The sequence below is a fragment of the Grammomys surdaster genome, unplaced genomic scaffold (assembly GCF_004785775.1).
Source record: "Grammomys surdaster isolate TR1022 unplaced genomic scaffold, NIH_TR_1.0 365, whole genome shotgun sequence".
Classification (NCBI taxonomy): Eukaryota; Metazoa; Chordata; class Mammalia; order Rodentia; family Muridae; genus Grammomys; species Grammomys surdaster.
The window spans coordinates 640,707-657,823 of record NW_021604784.1 but is presented as its reverse complement, the minus strand read 5'-3'; the positions used below and the strand labels follow the sequence as shown (position 1 = coordinate 657,823).

Here is a 17,117-nt window from a genome sequence, read left to right as displayed (position 1 = left end):
TATGTGTGTGTGTGTGTGTGTGTGTGTGTGTGTGTGTGTGTGTGTGTGTATGAAATTGTCACAGGATAAATAAATTGTTAAAAAAAATAATGAAATCTGACCCAGGACAGTGAGGGGAGTAAGAGTGGAGCAGATGGGAAGAGAGGATACATATTGGAGAGACACTTGAAGAAGCAGCAACATACCCTTCATATCAGTGCCTTCACATTAAGGTATGAGCCACACATAGTTAGACTTTGAGAGATGGGCAGAATGATGGTGCTATTGCAAACTGCTTCTCAGAATGTCATACCCTGCTGGCCATGAGTGTGAGAACCGCGAGAGACCTTAGGACTCCAGGGTGAGAGGGTAAGGGCCTGGGGAGGGGTAAAAGAGACAAATGAGGAAGGGGGACACATGATCAAACTATATTGTTATACTTTAATATGTTTCATGGAAAACACCTAAGTTGAGAGATCAGCTCGTCAGCCATCATTGTGAAGTGATTTCTTGTCAGCCACCATTATAAAGTGATTTCTCTACACACTAAGAATCACTTAGGGTTATCTTTGCTGGACCACAGCTGGAAGAAGAATGTATTAAGTTTCTTTTCCTTTTCCTCACTTTCAGACCTGAGGTCTTTTAGCAGGAATCCTCTAAAAGATTATCTATCTTTATAACATTTTTTTCAAGAATAAAATAAGCTAGAACATGACTATATGATATATCAGATATCATATAGGCGCATTCTCCCAACCTGTTTTCCCAGATGTTCCCTGAACCTTCAGTCAAACATCACTTATTCCCACCACTTTGGTCACTTACAGGTTTCTGAGCCATTGCCTGCTGAAGTAGGAAGTTTCACTGATGAAGGCTGGGGTGGTACTAATCTGTGCATATGAATGAGAATATTTGGAAGGCAGTTTGGCAGCATGACCATTCTATAAAACAACAATAGATTTCCCCTTAGAGTCTAAGAATCCCAAACCATGGGCTCCTGATCAGGTTTGCAGAAAAAGGTATAAGTTCCTTCCTGCCCAGCAAGCTTCTGATTGGATTAATCAGAAAGTGGTTGGTTACCCCATAATATCCATGCCAGTATTTTACTAGAAAGCACATCTTGCCTGAAGGACAATATTGTAGCTTACAATATTCATAGCTAGATGAAGCTGTTGATGCCTCTTTATTTTCTTTAACCAAAAGTCTACAGAACACTTTCTGGCACTGTGAAGGCTAGCCAGTAGGGGAGAACCCTAAGGCTCAGCTCCAGATTGATTTCTCTGTGTCATGTGACCAACTGTACATTGTCTTTATTAATGAGGTCTTACTCTAAACTGTGTTTTTGAAATTTAATTATGTTGAGTCCTTCACTTATATGGTCTCTTGGTCATTATGCTGTTCATCTGCAATAGTCACTAAAGGATATTACCATCCGTTTGCACAATGAACTCAAAAGGGGGTTTAATGCATTTGGGCATGTTTCTTTTCCATTATATGTTATTTCTTAATAAATTTGATTAAAGGCCCAGTCTTTATTGCCTTGCAGTCCTGTGTCAGTTCTTCATGTACTGCTTGATGATTTGATGAACCAGATTTGTTTGTGCATGACTCGTTTTTCCTCTCTTCCCTCTTCTTTCCTTCCATTCTTCTTTTCCACCTCTCGCTTTTCTTTCCTTCTGCACCCTTCTTCCTCTCTGCTTTCTCTTCTCTCATCTCCTTTCCACTCCTAACCCTGATCTAAAGGCTTAAAGACTCACAAGTTAACTCTGACAGTTCATGGAATGTGATCACACAGGGAGAGAATTCTGGGTCTGTATGTGCTCCAGTACAGAACAAGCTACATGTGTAAAGCTTCAGCCAATGAGATACTTAAGTCCAGAATTCTCCAGTTTCTCTACTTATATTTCATTAGCATTTGGGAAGAGTGCCAATGTTTGGTTAAGCTAAGTCCTGCTGATGCTCTTGTCAAGATAACATAAAAATGCAGTGTCAGCTGTAGTTTTATTTTTGTCTCTTCTTAGCGTCCCCCCACAATGCAACAGTGTGCCTATAGCAATAGCCTGTGATATGTTAGATATGTTTTGTCATTTGCTATGTCCTTTCCACAAAACCTTTTCTCACCTTGTCCTTGTATTTGATGCATATCATACCTAATATTTCTTTCCACACAGACTTAAAAGGACATGTATAACTGCTTTAGTAGAGCTAGAATGTCTTCCTCCAGAAATGAGTGTATAGTTCTCTCCTTCTATGCCACACACAGTATGCAAACAAAAAGCTCCGCCTGATCGCCTGACCTGGTGAGCCTAGCCCTTAAGCAATGCCACATGCTTAAGCACATTTCTGTGAAATTTAATATGCTAAAGACCCCTTTAAGTGTTCATGTATATTTTATGTCTTTCTATTCCTTGATGATTACTCAAACATTTCTGTGTGTCAACACAGGCGTTTTCTTCTCTCATCAGCCTCCACTTCCCGAGGTTTAACACCTGCCAGTAATTTAATATTACGGCGCTTTGTCACTGAAGATAATCTTTAGTGTTTTAACCATCAGCTCACACAGGAAAGCCAAGCATTCTCAGGTTTAATTTGCAGGAGAATGAATTCCTATCATTTTGCTCTTATGCTCATAATCTCTGGTTTGTGTAAGAACTTTTTGTATGATGTGGGAAAGATGCCTAGAAGGATCCCTCTCTTATCCTTGTCTTCTCCCTTCAGGGGCATAGACACGACTATCACAAGGCTTAAAGCATCAAGAATTAACTTGTAGCTCCAAAATGGGTCTCAAGTTGCAGGGACATCTATCTCTATATTAAACTTTAAGTAATAGTAATGCAGGTCACTTGTGTGGATGTTGTTCATTATATAACATGCATTTACCCACAATCATCTCATATATAGCAGCTCAGTAAACCTTGAGGTTAAGTACTAAATATATTTGAATAGAGTTTGGGTGTCGTTAAGTAATCTGTCAGTGTTTACACACTTAAAATGTGGCTCCAGGAAGCAGGTCAGTTCATTCTTTGACCCAAATGCCATCTCTCTGCTTTCTATTAATGATTCTTAGAAATATTTTTCTTTACATATTCATAAACCTAGATTTTTTAAAGATACTCTTTAAACATTTTTAAACTCAAAGATTAGTAATTTTAAATTCTAGGCACTCAAATCTATTAGATTCCATATAGTAGATTTAAAATGTCAGAAATATATAGTGACTGCAAAATGTTCTCTCCCTCATATACACACTATGATTTTTTTATCTTCTTGGCTCTTTTTAAATTGTGTGTGTGTGTGTGTGTGTGTGTGTGTGTGTGTGTGTGTGTGTGTGTGTAAAATATATTTCCCATGATAGAACAACCTTTGGAACTCATTTCTCTCTTCCCAGCATGTTAGATCCCAGGGATAAAAATCAAGTCATGAGTCTACAGCAAAGCACCTTGACCCACCGAGCCATCCCTCAGGCCATGATCAGTTTGAATAAAACAGTTTTTAGGATTCATATTTTAAGTCAAGTATAAAATGTCACCATTCAGAGGCCAGTTTCTGCGATGGTTTTGTTAGTCCAGCCTTCTTGTAGGTATAAAAAGTAATGAGGTAGACAGATTCAAGGTTAATTGCTACCTAGAGAAGGGCCTGGTTTTCAAAGCTATAAACCCAGAGCAGTTACCCTCCTGAAGCCGACCATCAGTGTTCACTAGGTTATTGGATAAGTTTCTAAGTTAACTCAAAAGTAATAAATTAGCAAAGAAACTCTAATGATATTATCAAACAGAAGTGTTGTACCACTAAATCAAGCAATAAGCTGCTTTTAGAATCATTAGCAGTTTGGTGTTAGTGACACACTAGATCCATACTGGACAATCCAAATTTAACCATTTCTCTGAAACAATGAAAATCTTGCAGTTTTAAAGTTCCAGAAATACACTTCTGTGGTTTTGCTATCTAAACTTTTATAGAGACTGCAAGCCTCCCTCTAGAAAACCACAGAATGAATCCCCACAACAGCAGGCAGCTTCCTCTGTGGCCTGTTGCCTGAAGCAACAGTAGTTAGTAGCAGGTGGAATAAAGCCAAAGTATTGATTTCTAAATGCTATTGTGGTTTCTTTCATAAAAATAAAGCCTATATCCCCAGAATTGATCATCTCAGAGGCACCCTGACTATATGTCTTATATAATTCTGTAAACATAGCAAAGTCTTTTAAATTCACAGACTCTATCCAAAAGCATTTTGTTGCCTCTCCAGCACCACTCTCTCCTTTTTTACAACATTATTTTTGGAGAATTTCATACATGAGTGCTGTATTACATTGTCTCCGTCTCACCCTCCCCACCTCCCTCTCATATTCATGACTTCTTTAAGTATTATTTTTACACACATATATATCATATATAAGCATGTGTATCTATAAATACAGTCTGCTGAGCCCGTTTAGTGCTTGGGGCGGATCATTTGAATTAAGTAAGCTCTCAGGGGGCTGGTCACTAGAGAAGATGGATTCTCCTTCAGTTGTAGTCATTAATTGCCTGTAGTTCTTTATAGAGGGTTGGGGCTTTGTGACTTTTCCCCATCCACACTGACATACCAACTGGTGCTGTCACTGTGCTCTGTTTCCTCATTAGTAATCACAAGCACTTGGCTATTGTTCCATTGACCCATAATGGGAAACATCTCCAGATCTGCTTTCTTTGTAGAGTTTAAAGTAAGCGTGGGGGGAGGGGAGACGATGTGGGAAGAAAGGGAAATGAATGGAAGGCTTTGAGGAGATCTACAGGCTAGAACTCATTACCTTTGTTTTATTTTGTTTTCCTCAGGAAAAGCTGTCTCCTGCTACAGAATTGAGTAGAAAAATAATGTTCAGTGGTGTTATGAAAACCTAGTATTCTCTGCCTTTCTCCAATTTCTTTTCTTTCTGGAAAGTGTGCAGAACCATAAACTCTGTAGCTACAAAGTTCAATTCTGATCTGGAGTGAAATTGCCCCAGGTGTGTTTTACTAGATCATAAAATTGAATTGGGCAGTGAAAGTTTAGGGATCAGTGGTGTTTTTTTTTCTCCCTATACAGCATATTTTCCAAGGAAAAGATAACTATGGAAGAATAGGCCAAAATCAAATGAATTATTAAATCGCTATAAAAGTTTATCCCTGTGATGGTGTGTTATTGTACACTCACATACTGGAGAATGATATGCTGGAAACCTTTGAGCAGTAGAATCAGGCAGGCCTGGCTTGAATCCATTTGTGTCTTATAATTTGGAAAAATAATTTTATCTTTATTATTTTATCTGTTTTTAGATCTTCGAAGGAGGAATCCACCACAGAATTATTGTGAGACTGCATGAAAGGGGCATATAACAAGCTTCAAAGTCATGCAGCCTAGTTAGAATCATGGCAAGTGTCTCAGAATCATAAAGTCTTAGCATCCCAACTTCCGAAAATAGGAATACCCTTACTACCTATCCTGTACAGATATTGTGGAAGACCAAATGGAATGAAAAAGCTTGGTCCAGAGCAAGGGCATCATAAGCTCTGTGAGTGCTCATTGATCTTGCTTTCCCTCAAGGCACAGGTGCATCTCTCTGAGTTGCCACTGAACATTGTCTACACATTTAACACCTATTAACTGTTCAACTATTACAATTTAGAATTTAGGACAAATTTTTTAATTTTAAATTTCATTCTGAAGAGAAGTAATATATGCCTATTCACAAACGTATTTACTTTATTGAATTTCTAGAGTTTTTTCTTCTCGATTTTGTCAATAGTTATTAGAAATAGAAAATTAAGTATGAGAAGAAATAAGATTTTATTTATGAAATTACTATGGAGACTTAACAAGTTAACTTCTATTTTTCTTCATTTCAAAAAAATTAGTCTTATTAAAACCGATTGTATAAGCTAATTTTATAAGATAATGCAGTTCAGACAAATGAAAGTTTTTTAATCCCTTTCCCAGAAATTACTAATTTCTAGACAACCATCAAAGAAGAAATAAGTAAAGACACTTATTTCTTATATTAATTATCAAAACCATCTTATTCAAAATACTACATTCTACATTTATGCAGTTACCAGATATGTGCATACATATGTAAAATGAATGGAAGCAGACAGGAGGAGGCATTAGGGTTATTTCATTGGAAGTACTTTCACTACCATAAAACAATAAATATGGCACTATTTGTAAGTTTATTTGAAAAGTAATTATAAGTGTAGAAAGCACTTAAGACGTTTTCAAAAGCACGACTGATAGGCTACGAGAGAAAAGAGAGAAAATGCAAATGCAGTAACTGAATGACGTCATCAGACTATCCAAAAGATAAGGCATTCTATACGAAGTCTATAGAAGGCCATGCTGTAAGTGAAGACACTGGCCTTTGGGAGACTGAGACAGGAAAGCTGAGAGTTCTGTGCCAGCCTAGTCTGCACAGCAAAAAGGTACATACAGATTAAAAATTAATAGATGAAAAATAGATCAAGTTAATGCCAATCAGAGGAAGCGGGAGTGGCATTACTGATTTCAGATGAAGCAAATTGTAAAGCGCAGAAAGCTATCAAGGATATTAAAGGTTTATCAGAAAGATATTGTGTTAGCATAAAGGAGTCACTTTTCCAGAAGATGAAACAATATTTAATGAGTATGTACCTAAAAGCAGGACACCAAACTATATGTGGCAATGATGATGATGATGATGATGATGATGATGATGACTATAGTGGTAAATACAGTTGCAAGAAAAACATCAAATAAGTATATCATAGCTGGAGAATTCAACACTTGCCTTTCTGAAATGGACACAATCAGAAAATCGGTAAATGTAGGGTTGAGTCCAACAGTACCATCAGTTCACAAGAAATAGTGAACATCCCTAGACTGCACCATCCAGCAACTGAAAACATTCTTTTCACAGTCACATGGAACACTAACCAAGACAGGCTACATTCAGAGCCATAAAATACACCTTAACAAATGTATAAGTCTAGAAGACATTCGAAGTGTCCTCAGGTCTACGATGGGATTAAGCTAACAACAGAAAAATCCTGAAGTCTGAGTAAACAGCACATTTCTAAATAATAGTCAAGGAGCAAGTCTCAATAGAAATTTTAAGATATCTTTAACTAATTAAAAGTGAAAATAATTATGGAAATGTGTGAGGTGCGGTAAATTCAACTCATTGTATTTTGTGCTGATGATAGGAAGGGGGGCATCTATGCTTTTGCCACATGAAGCTATAGATGGGACAAATTAAACCCAAATTAATCAGAGAGAAGAAATAATAAGAGTTTATACAAAGATCAACGGAATTGAATACAAACACAATAGACTAGCGGTTCTTTACCTTCCTGATGCTGCAAACACTTAACACAGTTCCTCGTGCTGTGGTGACCACCAACCATAAAAGTATTTTTGTTGGTACCTCATAACTACAATTTTGCTACTGTTATGAATTGTAATGAAAATATCTAATATGTGACCCCTGTGAAAAGGTTGTCCGACCCCTGAGTGGGTCACAACCCATAGGTTGAGAAACACTGCAATAGAGAAACAAGAACTCAAGAGAGTGAACCCTAATGTAAACTACAGGCTGCGGTCTGTTCATCTGTAATAGCCAGTGCACCCATGGTGAAGGATGCTGATAATGTTGGGGTAGGGACATCTCTATACCCTTCCTTTTGTTTACTGTAAACCTAAAATTGCTCTTTAAAAATACTTTTGAAAAAATCGTTAAATAAAAAAATTGTAAAAGATTTGAATGTACTGTGAGCCAAGGGAAAAATAACAGTTAAGAATTAAGGGAGGGAAATCCCCATTACCCCATTCCCACCCCTGATAGGGTGGAATTAACACATTAATTATGGTAAGACAGAAAAAGATTAAGCAGAGATTAAGTAGGTTTTCCTTAAACTGCAGAGTTTATCAAAGCTTCTCATATACATGTTTAATGATGTACAATGTCACTTGAGCAGACTTTCCAAAACATACTTGACTATGAAACTCTATATTCTCCTAGAGGATCTTAAGAGAGTAATGTTGCATATGACATGCTTTCTAAAATATGCTGCAAAGTGAAACGCTTTTTCAGAATGTCTTCATCTAACTTTTTGCCAAACTTCCTTTTATTGTGTTACTATTTTTAAAGTAATAAACCCCTTTGAAAATTATTTTCTTTCATTTTCTATAGCAAATATGCAAAGGTTGTTTTTTAGTGATTATTATTTATCTTATGGAGTACGTGTGTGGGTTTATGTCACACACACACACACACACACAGAGACAGAGACAGAGAGAGAGACAGAGACAGAGAGACAGAGAGACAGAGAGACAGAGAGACAGAGACAGAGAAAATGGGTGTTCCCATGCAGAGGCCAGAGCGAGACATTGATGGCTTTCTTCTAAGATTCTCTGCCATACTGCCTTAAGACAGAGTCTCTCACTGGACAAGGAGCTTTTTTTGGCGATACTGTGTGGCTAGTGAGCTCTAGGGATCTTCTTGTCACCACAACCCTTCCCCCAGTGCTGGAGTAACTGTTAGGGCTAGCCATACTTGGTTTTTCACATGAGCTCTGGCTGTCTGAAATCAGGTCCTCATGCTTGTGAAGCAAGTGTTCTCCCGCTCTAATCGTCCCCTTGTCCCCTCATTTGTAATTTCAGAGAAAGGGGATACTGCATAGCCCTGAATTAGAGGAATAATGTTGGAAGGATTCGTTTCCATAAACCTCTACAGAGAACTGTATCACAATCGTGTAGAGTGAACTAACAAACATGCAGTCAGACTAAACACCTAGGGAAAACCAAAGGAAAAACTGGAGGAACCAAAGTGATGTAGGAGAGAGAAGTGTCACAGATAAGGCTTTCCCTAAAAAATGGGCAAGAAAATGAGTCAAGGTGGAGGATGAATGACTGGTAAATTAATTTTGTCTGGCTCATGAAGCAATCTAAAATTTGATGGAAAACACATTTCTTCTGCCTTCTTCTGTTTCTTGTTAAACAATCACGTTTCTTTTGTAAGATGTATACATAGATATGTGTATAGATAGATATAGATACAGATATAGGATTCGAGATATATGTAATGATTTCGATAAGCCTTTGGCCTGCAAGAAAGCTAAGTAGAATACCTAAAGTCACATGTTTCATGAGAATGGATGCATCACAGTTTATGGTCATGAAGATCACAAAGAAAACAGTACCATCAGATTTCATCACAAAAACTTATGTGCTTTGACTCTTACACTTGATGCTGGCTCTTGAATTTCCAAGCTATATGGACTTTGATAAGTACTTTAATGCCCCTTAGCACCAAGCTGTTCATTTATTTAAGAAGCATAAAAATGCAAGTCATTGGAAGTGTCTTGAAGTCTGTGACAGAATGACAAATGTTTACTATACTTTTCTAATGCCCAAAGCTCTAGCTATGCGTCCTGCAAGGTTATGTCCCACTAAGTGATTAGGTATCCATTACTTCAGTACTTCTGATATTCCATATTTAAAATCTGATCAGGCTTGGGAATCCATCATATTTGGGTTTGAGTTCTTATTCTCCTACGATAAAATAATTAATAACTCCAGCTCCAGGGGAATCCAATCCCTCTGGCATCCATGATCCCTGGCAGTCATATTCATATACTCACATAGACCCACATACATGTACATAATGAAATTCTTTAAAAAGGATCATACTACCTCCTTGACATCACTGAAGGTGATGTGCGATGTATATGCAGCCTACCTAACATACAATAGGGACCCCACAGATGTCAGTCTCCTTCCACATTTCCTAGAAAATCAATGTCTATGTTTTTATTAGAATTCACAATCCTTCACACTCTTGCCCCACATTATTTTTCTAGCTTTGGTTCCAAGCATCTTGCCTCTTAGAATCTTTCTTTCTTTCTCCTTTCTCTAGATCTGTTTTCCTCTTATGCTCTAAAACCTCTTTGACTGGGATTATGTTCATTGTGCAAATACCCTCTTGTGAGATTACAACCAAAAGAAGATGGATAAAGCCTCATGCCTGATCTTGATCTGCCTGCTAAGCATCTCAATCACAAGATGTCTACTGTCACTCAGACTGCTCTGAGCAGCTTCTGTGACATCCAGTTATCCCCTTGCTATACAGAATTGAGGGCACGGGGAAAGCTTGAATACAGATCAGATAGGAACAAGAACACACTCCTGAGATACAGGCAAGAAGTTCTGGGAAGAGATTTGCAGGTTGCATTTGGTACCTAACATGATGCATGTTGCACAGCATACATTAAAAGTCCATTCCTTGGGGTGACCAAATAGTTCTTACTCTCTCTCTCTCTCTCTCTCTCTCTCTCTATATATATATATATATATATATATATATATATATCACATTTGAACAATGTTGCTAAGAACACTGGTGTGCAGGGACCTGTTAGAGAAATGTTTCTCACCCTATGGGTCAAAACCATTTGAGAGTCGAACAACCCTTCCACAGGGGTTGCCAAAGACCATCAAAAAACACAACTATTTACAGTATGATTCATTAATAGTAGCAAAATTACAGTTATGATGTAGCAAGGAAAATAATTTCATGGTCGGGGTCACCACAGCATGAGGAACTGTGTTAAAGGTTTGTAGCATTAGGAAGGGTGAGAAACACTGTATTAGAATCATTGTTTTCAAATGTAATTTAGGTTTAAGTTTTTGAGGAAACACCAAAAATGCCCTTTTCCATGTCCCTCATTCATGAATCAGGGCAGAAAAGTTTTAAAGGGTAGTTCAGAAATTTTCTGTGGGTATGGCTGAGACATCTCAAATGTGCAAGTTAACAGAAGACTTGGTGGTCAATAGTGTGACACAGTGTCGGTGAGTGGTCTGGAGTTAAGTGATAGGCTACTGGCAGGGGATGGCGGGCATCCTTTTGGAGATGGGGAGGAGGAATGGAATGAGGAACTGTGGGAGGGAGGACCAGGAGCAGGGAAATAGCTGGACTGTTAAAAAAAAAAGTAATAACTAAAATTTTTTTAAAAAGAGAAAAAAAGAGAGAGAAATCTAGGCTATTGAGCTTGAACTATGAAGCAAACGAAGGCAGGCATGACCAAGAATAGGTGAGGGATGGAGGAGACGGGAAGTTAATGACTTCAACCGTATACCAAGAAAAGCAGGAGTGTTCACAAATGGGTGAGTCTGTTAGACACTCAGCTGTGAAGCTGGGATAGTAACAGCTTACACAGTCCTAAGAACACTAGATGAATGCGTGTTCCCAGGGTTTGATAGGGGAATAAGGCCACAAAGCTCTTTCATGTGGACACCAGGAGAAAGACAAGCCAGTGACCTTCAAGGAGAAAGTCCAGTTCAAGGTCTGCACTGACTCTGTAACAAGTATTTTCAATTCTTTTGTTCTATTGTATACCCACTCATTTGACAAACTAACTTTTTCTCTGAATGAATTCAGTCCACTTTCCAGAACCTCTAAAGAGAAACCCTGCCTTGTGAAGGTAAGTCCATGATAAGTTCACTCAGGCTGTGTCCCCTGAATATGCATTCAACACAGTCTTGCCCTTGCTCATTCTTCAGGGCCCATTTAAAGCACTCTATTTACCATCTACTCTCCGATCCTCATATGCTTCCCTTGATTCTCTGCAGAACTTGCTGATCCCCAAAGATGTAGAAATGCTTACTGAATCCCTAGCCTCAATCCTTATGCATTGCCCTTGCTTATAATATGTTAGGCAAGCGTACTGCCTTACCCACAATTTTTCCTACTTCTCTTTTATAATAGAATCATCATTGGCCTCAGTGTCTTCAGTTGTGTCCCCTCTAATGCCTTCCCTTCCATATTTATATGAACTCACTTGGCCCTCCTTGATTCCCTTCAGATCACGATCTCTAGTTTCTGCTTTCTCTTTCAACCCAGCCACACCTCCAGCAAGAGTCAAGCACATTCACTGTACAGTTCCTTCTCACTTGTAAAACCCTAGCCCATTAATGTTGCTTAAGCTGATCTAGCTAGGATAGACAACACACATGCGTGCGCGCACACAGGCGCTCGCGAACACACACACACACACACACAGAGAGAGAGAGAGAGAGAGAGAGAGAGAGAGAGAGAGAGAGAGAGAGAGAGAGAGAGAGAGAGAGAGCGCTCCTGTGGGACTGTAGCTCAAGCATGGGAGTGGGTCCTGTTAGGGTGAGTTGTGGATCCCTGTGTCTGTCGCCCCAGGTGGGGAGCAGAACAGAAGCTCGGGAATTTGACTGAGTTCACTCAACATGGGTAGACGCTGGGCTATGAGAAGCCACTGAGCTACACCCCGGTGGCAGAGCTCCTGGGTTGGGGGTCTCTGGGCTGAAGCAGCTGTCTGGGAGACCGGTGGTCTTTGTCATTGGGCACCCAGAGGCCATTGAGAGCCGCAGAAGAACTGAGACAAGCGGGGGAGTGGGGGAGATATGGGCTGGACCTGTTCTCCATGGTGGGGTCCCAATGACACGTGGAAGTCCATGGTTTTAAAAAGGTTTATTGTCATGGTGAAAAATGGTACCCCGCATACTCAGGGCTGGCCTGAGGTTAAATACCTTTTGTAAGGAAGAGGGTCTGAAAAAAATGCTTAATTAGCTATGCCCTCTGGCTTTTAGGTATCTCATTAATATAGAGATCTCTTGAGGCTCTTCGACCTGTAGTCACGCCCTTACCTGTGGAGGGGCTGTAGGGCGTTGGCCTATGTGACTGAAAGGTGCTGATCAATGGAGGTCTTGGCTGCATGTCAGGAGCCTGGAGTCTGAGAACATGTGGAAATACATGCCGTCTCTTACGGGAGCCTGCAGTCTGAGAACATGTCGAAATACATGCCGTCCCTTACAGGGATACCTGTTGGGTCTGTGGCCATCTCTAGCCAGTGCTCCACCAGAAACCAAGCCATCCTTTCACAGTCCCACATGCTCCTATTGGTAAAAATAATAGGTATTTTTCCTTTCTTGGTCACTTAATATTAGCATCTCTCCCCTTCTTCACCCTTAGCAGATCTGCCTCCTGTGTTGGTAATAAATAGACTCCTCCCTCTGATGGGAGCTGCCTTGTTTTCCTTTCACTCCACAGCTAATCCATAAAGTCTCAGTCTTCTCTTTCCTCTTCCAGGTCCACCTTAGTCTCTTGCAGCCTAAGATGCCAGCCACTATTTCTCCATAATCATTATATTGACTTTGAAAATTAACCCACTTGGAACTGTTCATTTTTCTCCGAGTTCTCCCCTCCACAGTTCAATGCCCTCGTGGCCTGCTGTTGTCTTATATGTGAATTGGGGAAATAAGTGAACCCAACCCATCCGATATATAGTTACATCTGTGAAGTGCTCATAGTCTCCCATAAAGCAAACATTCAGCAAAGGCTTCCTGTTGCAATTGCAGGAGTTACACTCAAGCCTGGGTGTCTGGAGATGGGTAAGAGATAAACCTAGGAAGGATCTTCTCAGTTCCTGATAGTCATGAAGATTTCCAGAACGATTCACAGGGCACTAGACACTAGACATTTTGGTGTAAAGCAACAGAGGGTAGAAATGTAGACTGAAAATTTCCCAGACACAAAGGACAGTTCTAAAGTTCAAGTGGGCTTCTGGAAGTATGACAATTTCAAGGTGACAAAGAACAGGGTGAGAAGAAAAGACACACAAGAGGCAGCAAGAAAGTGAAGTAAGGGCAGGGTGTCTGCCTTTCACTCTGTACTCGAGCATTTAAGGTTTTTTCCACAGCAAGGAACCAAATCATGCGTTAGCAGGGCATTGATGTGATCAGACATGCCTCTACTGTCCACTGTCCCAACCCAAATTTCCTGAGTAGCCTTGCCTCAAAACTTAACATGGAGAGGGCAATTTTCTGTGCCAACCCAAGCTATTTCATCTAGGAAATAAAAACAGGAAATGAACAGTGAAAGCTTTCCACATTTGCAAAAAAAAAAAAAAGAAGAAGAAGAAGAAAAAGAAGAAGAAGAAGAAGAAGAAGGCACCTTGATTTAGGGCACTGGCTCTTTCATCACAGAGAGACACTTTATATACACCGGGCTCTTTGAATGACAGCCAACTCTGGCTTGGCCCTTCTGGATCTTTCTCATATCATTTGCGTGTCTTCTCAGTTCACTTAACTAACATTTATTATGTTAGACACTGCCTAAAGTATCAGATGACAACAAAGAATAAAATTGTCTGGATAGCTATGACTCTCTGAGCTAAGTGAACTGTTTGGAGATAAAAGAATTGAAACAAAAAAATAAAATGAGGCAGATTAAGAAAAGCCAGGATGTCCATTCACCAAAGAATTAAGAGATTAAGGAGCCTGAGGGTTGTTTCAAGTGAATGAACAGAACTGCAAAGCCCCCTTTAAGCACAACCTGCAAATTATTGGGGCGAAGTCCCTTCTCTGCCCAAGGACCACAACTGTACTGTAGCACTCCGACCCACAGATGTGGGAAAAAAAAATATATATATATATATTTTATATATATATAATATATATATATATAATATATATATATATATTGAGATTTATTAAGCCTCCTTTTAACATTGTAGCGTGGCTGTAAATAAAATTAGCCTTATATTTCCATAACAAACAATCGTAGGTTTTGGTGATTGTGGTGTGTTGGGGGGGGTGTTGGACAGCATCCCCTAGCTTGGAACACTGCCCACCAGAGCTCTGCTCCTTATAACCTGCCCCAATAACCGCCAAAACTGCAAGGAACCTCTTTTTTCTTTTCTTCTCTTGTTCCTTGTCACAAAAAATAAGCCAAATCCATAACCACCCAGCATCACGGAGTGATGTCCTTAGTGATTTTTTTTTTTTCATTCTAGTTCTGATTCCAAGGGAAGAATGCCATCTACTGAATCATTTACACCAGCAGCCAGCCCAGCAAAGTGTGAGCACTACTTAACCCCGGTCTGTTCCAAATGCCCTTTGATTATTATTTAGTCCAAAAAAGGGGGGAGGGGTCACTATTTGGGCCGTCAGGAAGTTAGGCTCTGAGCTCTGGGATATCTGATAAACGCTTCCACATATTGTCGCCTTTTCATAGATACTATGCCAAGTTTCAACCTCCTCTCTGCCTGTATTTTCCTTTTAATTGCTCTTTCTCCTTCAGAATGCAGGGTCCCTGCAGCTTGCTGCCTGCGAAAGCCGGTGGTGCCAACATGCTCAGGGTTGCCTGTCCATGCTTGCGGCCCTCCCTACAAAGCAAAGGCCGTGGATTACCCAGACAAGCTTAGCTAGCAAGCATTCGACATTACACCCGAGGCCGGGCGATGCCACCAGGGCTTCCAAATTTATCTAACTCCGTCTTCAGTGGAGCGGGGACGAGGGTTAGGGGGTGCGGTCCCTTCTGCCGTCCGCGAAAGCGAGGCTAGGCAGGCAGGCGGCTCCTGCACCACCTTCGAGCGAGTCGCGGTCGCTGCGGCTCCCGCGCTGCAGCTGCGCGGGAAGGGACGCTGGCGGGAGCGAGCGGACAGGCGCGCGGAGCGGCACCGGAGGCCGTGCTGCGTGGTGCACGGCGCGTGGCGAAGCGACAGCTTCGGACCGGTGGAGGCACCTCGTGAGGTTAGTGGCTCCGGCAGCGCCAAGCCCGGGGAGCTCTCTCCCGGCGGCGCGCACGGGCGGCGCGGCGAGGGCGGCGGGGGCGGGGCGGACGCGGAGGGGCGGGGCTGCGTGGACGGGCGGCCGCCCCGAGCGTTTGCTGCAGCCGGAGCAGAGTGCGGCGAGCGCGACGAGCGCGGCGCGGGCGGCGGTCCATGGCCCCGACGGGAGGCGCGCCGCCCGCACCCGCAGCTCGGCGTCCGGCTTGAGCGGACCGCGCTGCGCAGCCATCTGGTCCTCGGCTTGGGCTTGGTTTGCAGATCTTCTTCATGGAAGCGATGTCTCCTCAGCAGGATGCTCTAGGGGCGCAGCCGGGGCGCTCCTCCTCGCTGACAGGCATGTCTCGCATCGCGGGAGGCCCTGGCACCAAGAAGGTGAGGACGCCCGAGCGGGAGGCCCCCATGTGCTCGCGCCTTCCATGGGTGCCTGGTGCTGAGAGGGGTTAACGGCCTCAGCGTGGGGTGGGAAGGGGTCACCTCCCGGGATCCCCGCTATATTCTCTGGTGGGAACGGGTCTCGGAAAAGCCCCTTGCCTCTCCACCTCTGACCGGGGGAGTGCCTCCCTGCGAGCCTCCCGAGATAGCCTTAACCCGACAGCCTGAGGAAGGTAGGAGGCGGAGGGGAGGGATGATGCGCCCACCCAAGGCCTCCAGGGGGTGTCGGAGATGGGTGCCATGGGCCACACTGCGGGATCCGGAGGTTTGACTCGGCCTAGATCTAGGCTGGTGGTGGGTGGGCAGCTTCCGGAGGTCCCAGCGGGGCGTGGGGGGCTTGGCTCAGTGCCACCCCCCTGAGAGGGGACCTTGCATGAGCCTGTGGGGGCGGTGCCCTTGTTCCCTGACACCCGAAGGACCGGTGCGGGCAACTACTTGTAGCTTTTGCTGGTGATTGCCTGGTCCACCGTGCAGCGGGAGGATCTCGATGGAGGTCAGGTGTCTGCAATAGGTCCCTGAACAAGTGCACGTGGGCCGCGAGCTTCTGAGCTCCCGGGAATTGATTTGGGTGCTCCTGTAGCCATGTCTGCCCCTCTTCCTTCCTCCAACACAAAACCTTCCGATATTTGGCCATATTTGTTCCTTTCGGTGGTGTCGCCTTCTCTAGCTTCTCTGGAAACAAGTTAGAATGAGAGATCATTCTAGCTCTTCCCTAACAAATAATGTGAAAACGTTGCATTACTATAATTAGAGACTCAAAGGGATACACTGGCTCCCTGCGTGTCCGGATTTTATGGCGTTTCATTAATCTTCCCACTAGGATGGTGGGTTGGCTGGAGGTCAAAGAAGAGAGGTGATAGCTGTATAGAAATGTATGTGAGCTCCCAAGGATCTTGGACCTGTCGCAGAGCCCTCTATGGGTGTCTGTGAACTTGATGTATGGGCAGTAGTGGCGGCTCAGCCTTTGATGTATGGAAGCTGATGTTTGCCCTTGTGGGGTTTTTCACCCTTCAGAGGCAGAATGTGTGCGCTCGCGCGCGCGCGCGCGCCTCTCTCTCTCTCTCTCTCTCTCTCTCTCTCTCTCTCTCTCTCTCTCTCTCTCTCTCTCTCTCTCTCTC

At 42.3% G+C, this 17,117-nt stretch overlaps 1 protein-coding gene across 1 annotated transcript in view; it reads left to right on the top strand.

Annotated features, from left to right (window-relative positions):
- The first annotated feature begins 15,834 nt into the window (after positions 1-15,834).
- The window catches only part of Arhgap20 (Rho GTPase activating protein 20), a 74,211-nt gene continuing 72,928 nt past the window's right edge, over positions 15,835-17,117 (top strand). The window contains 1 exon segment of the mRNA XM_028780220.1: positions 15,835-15,939. Within this exon segment, the coding sequence (XP_028636053.1) occupies positions 15,835-15,939 (105 nt within the window).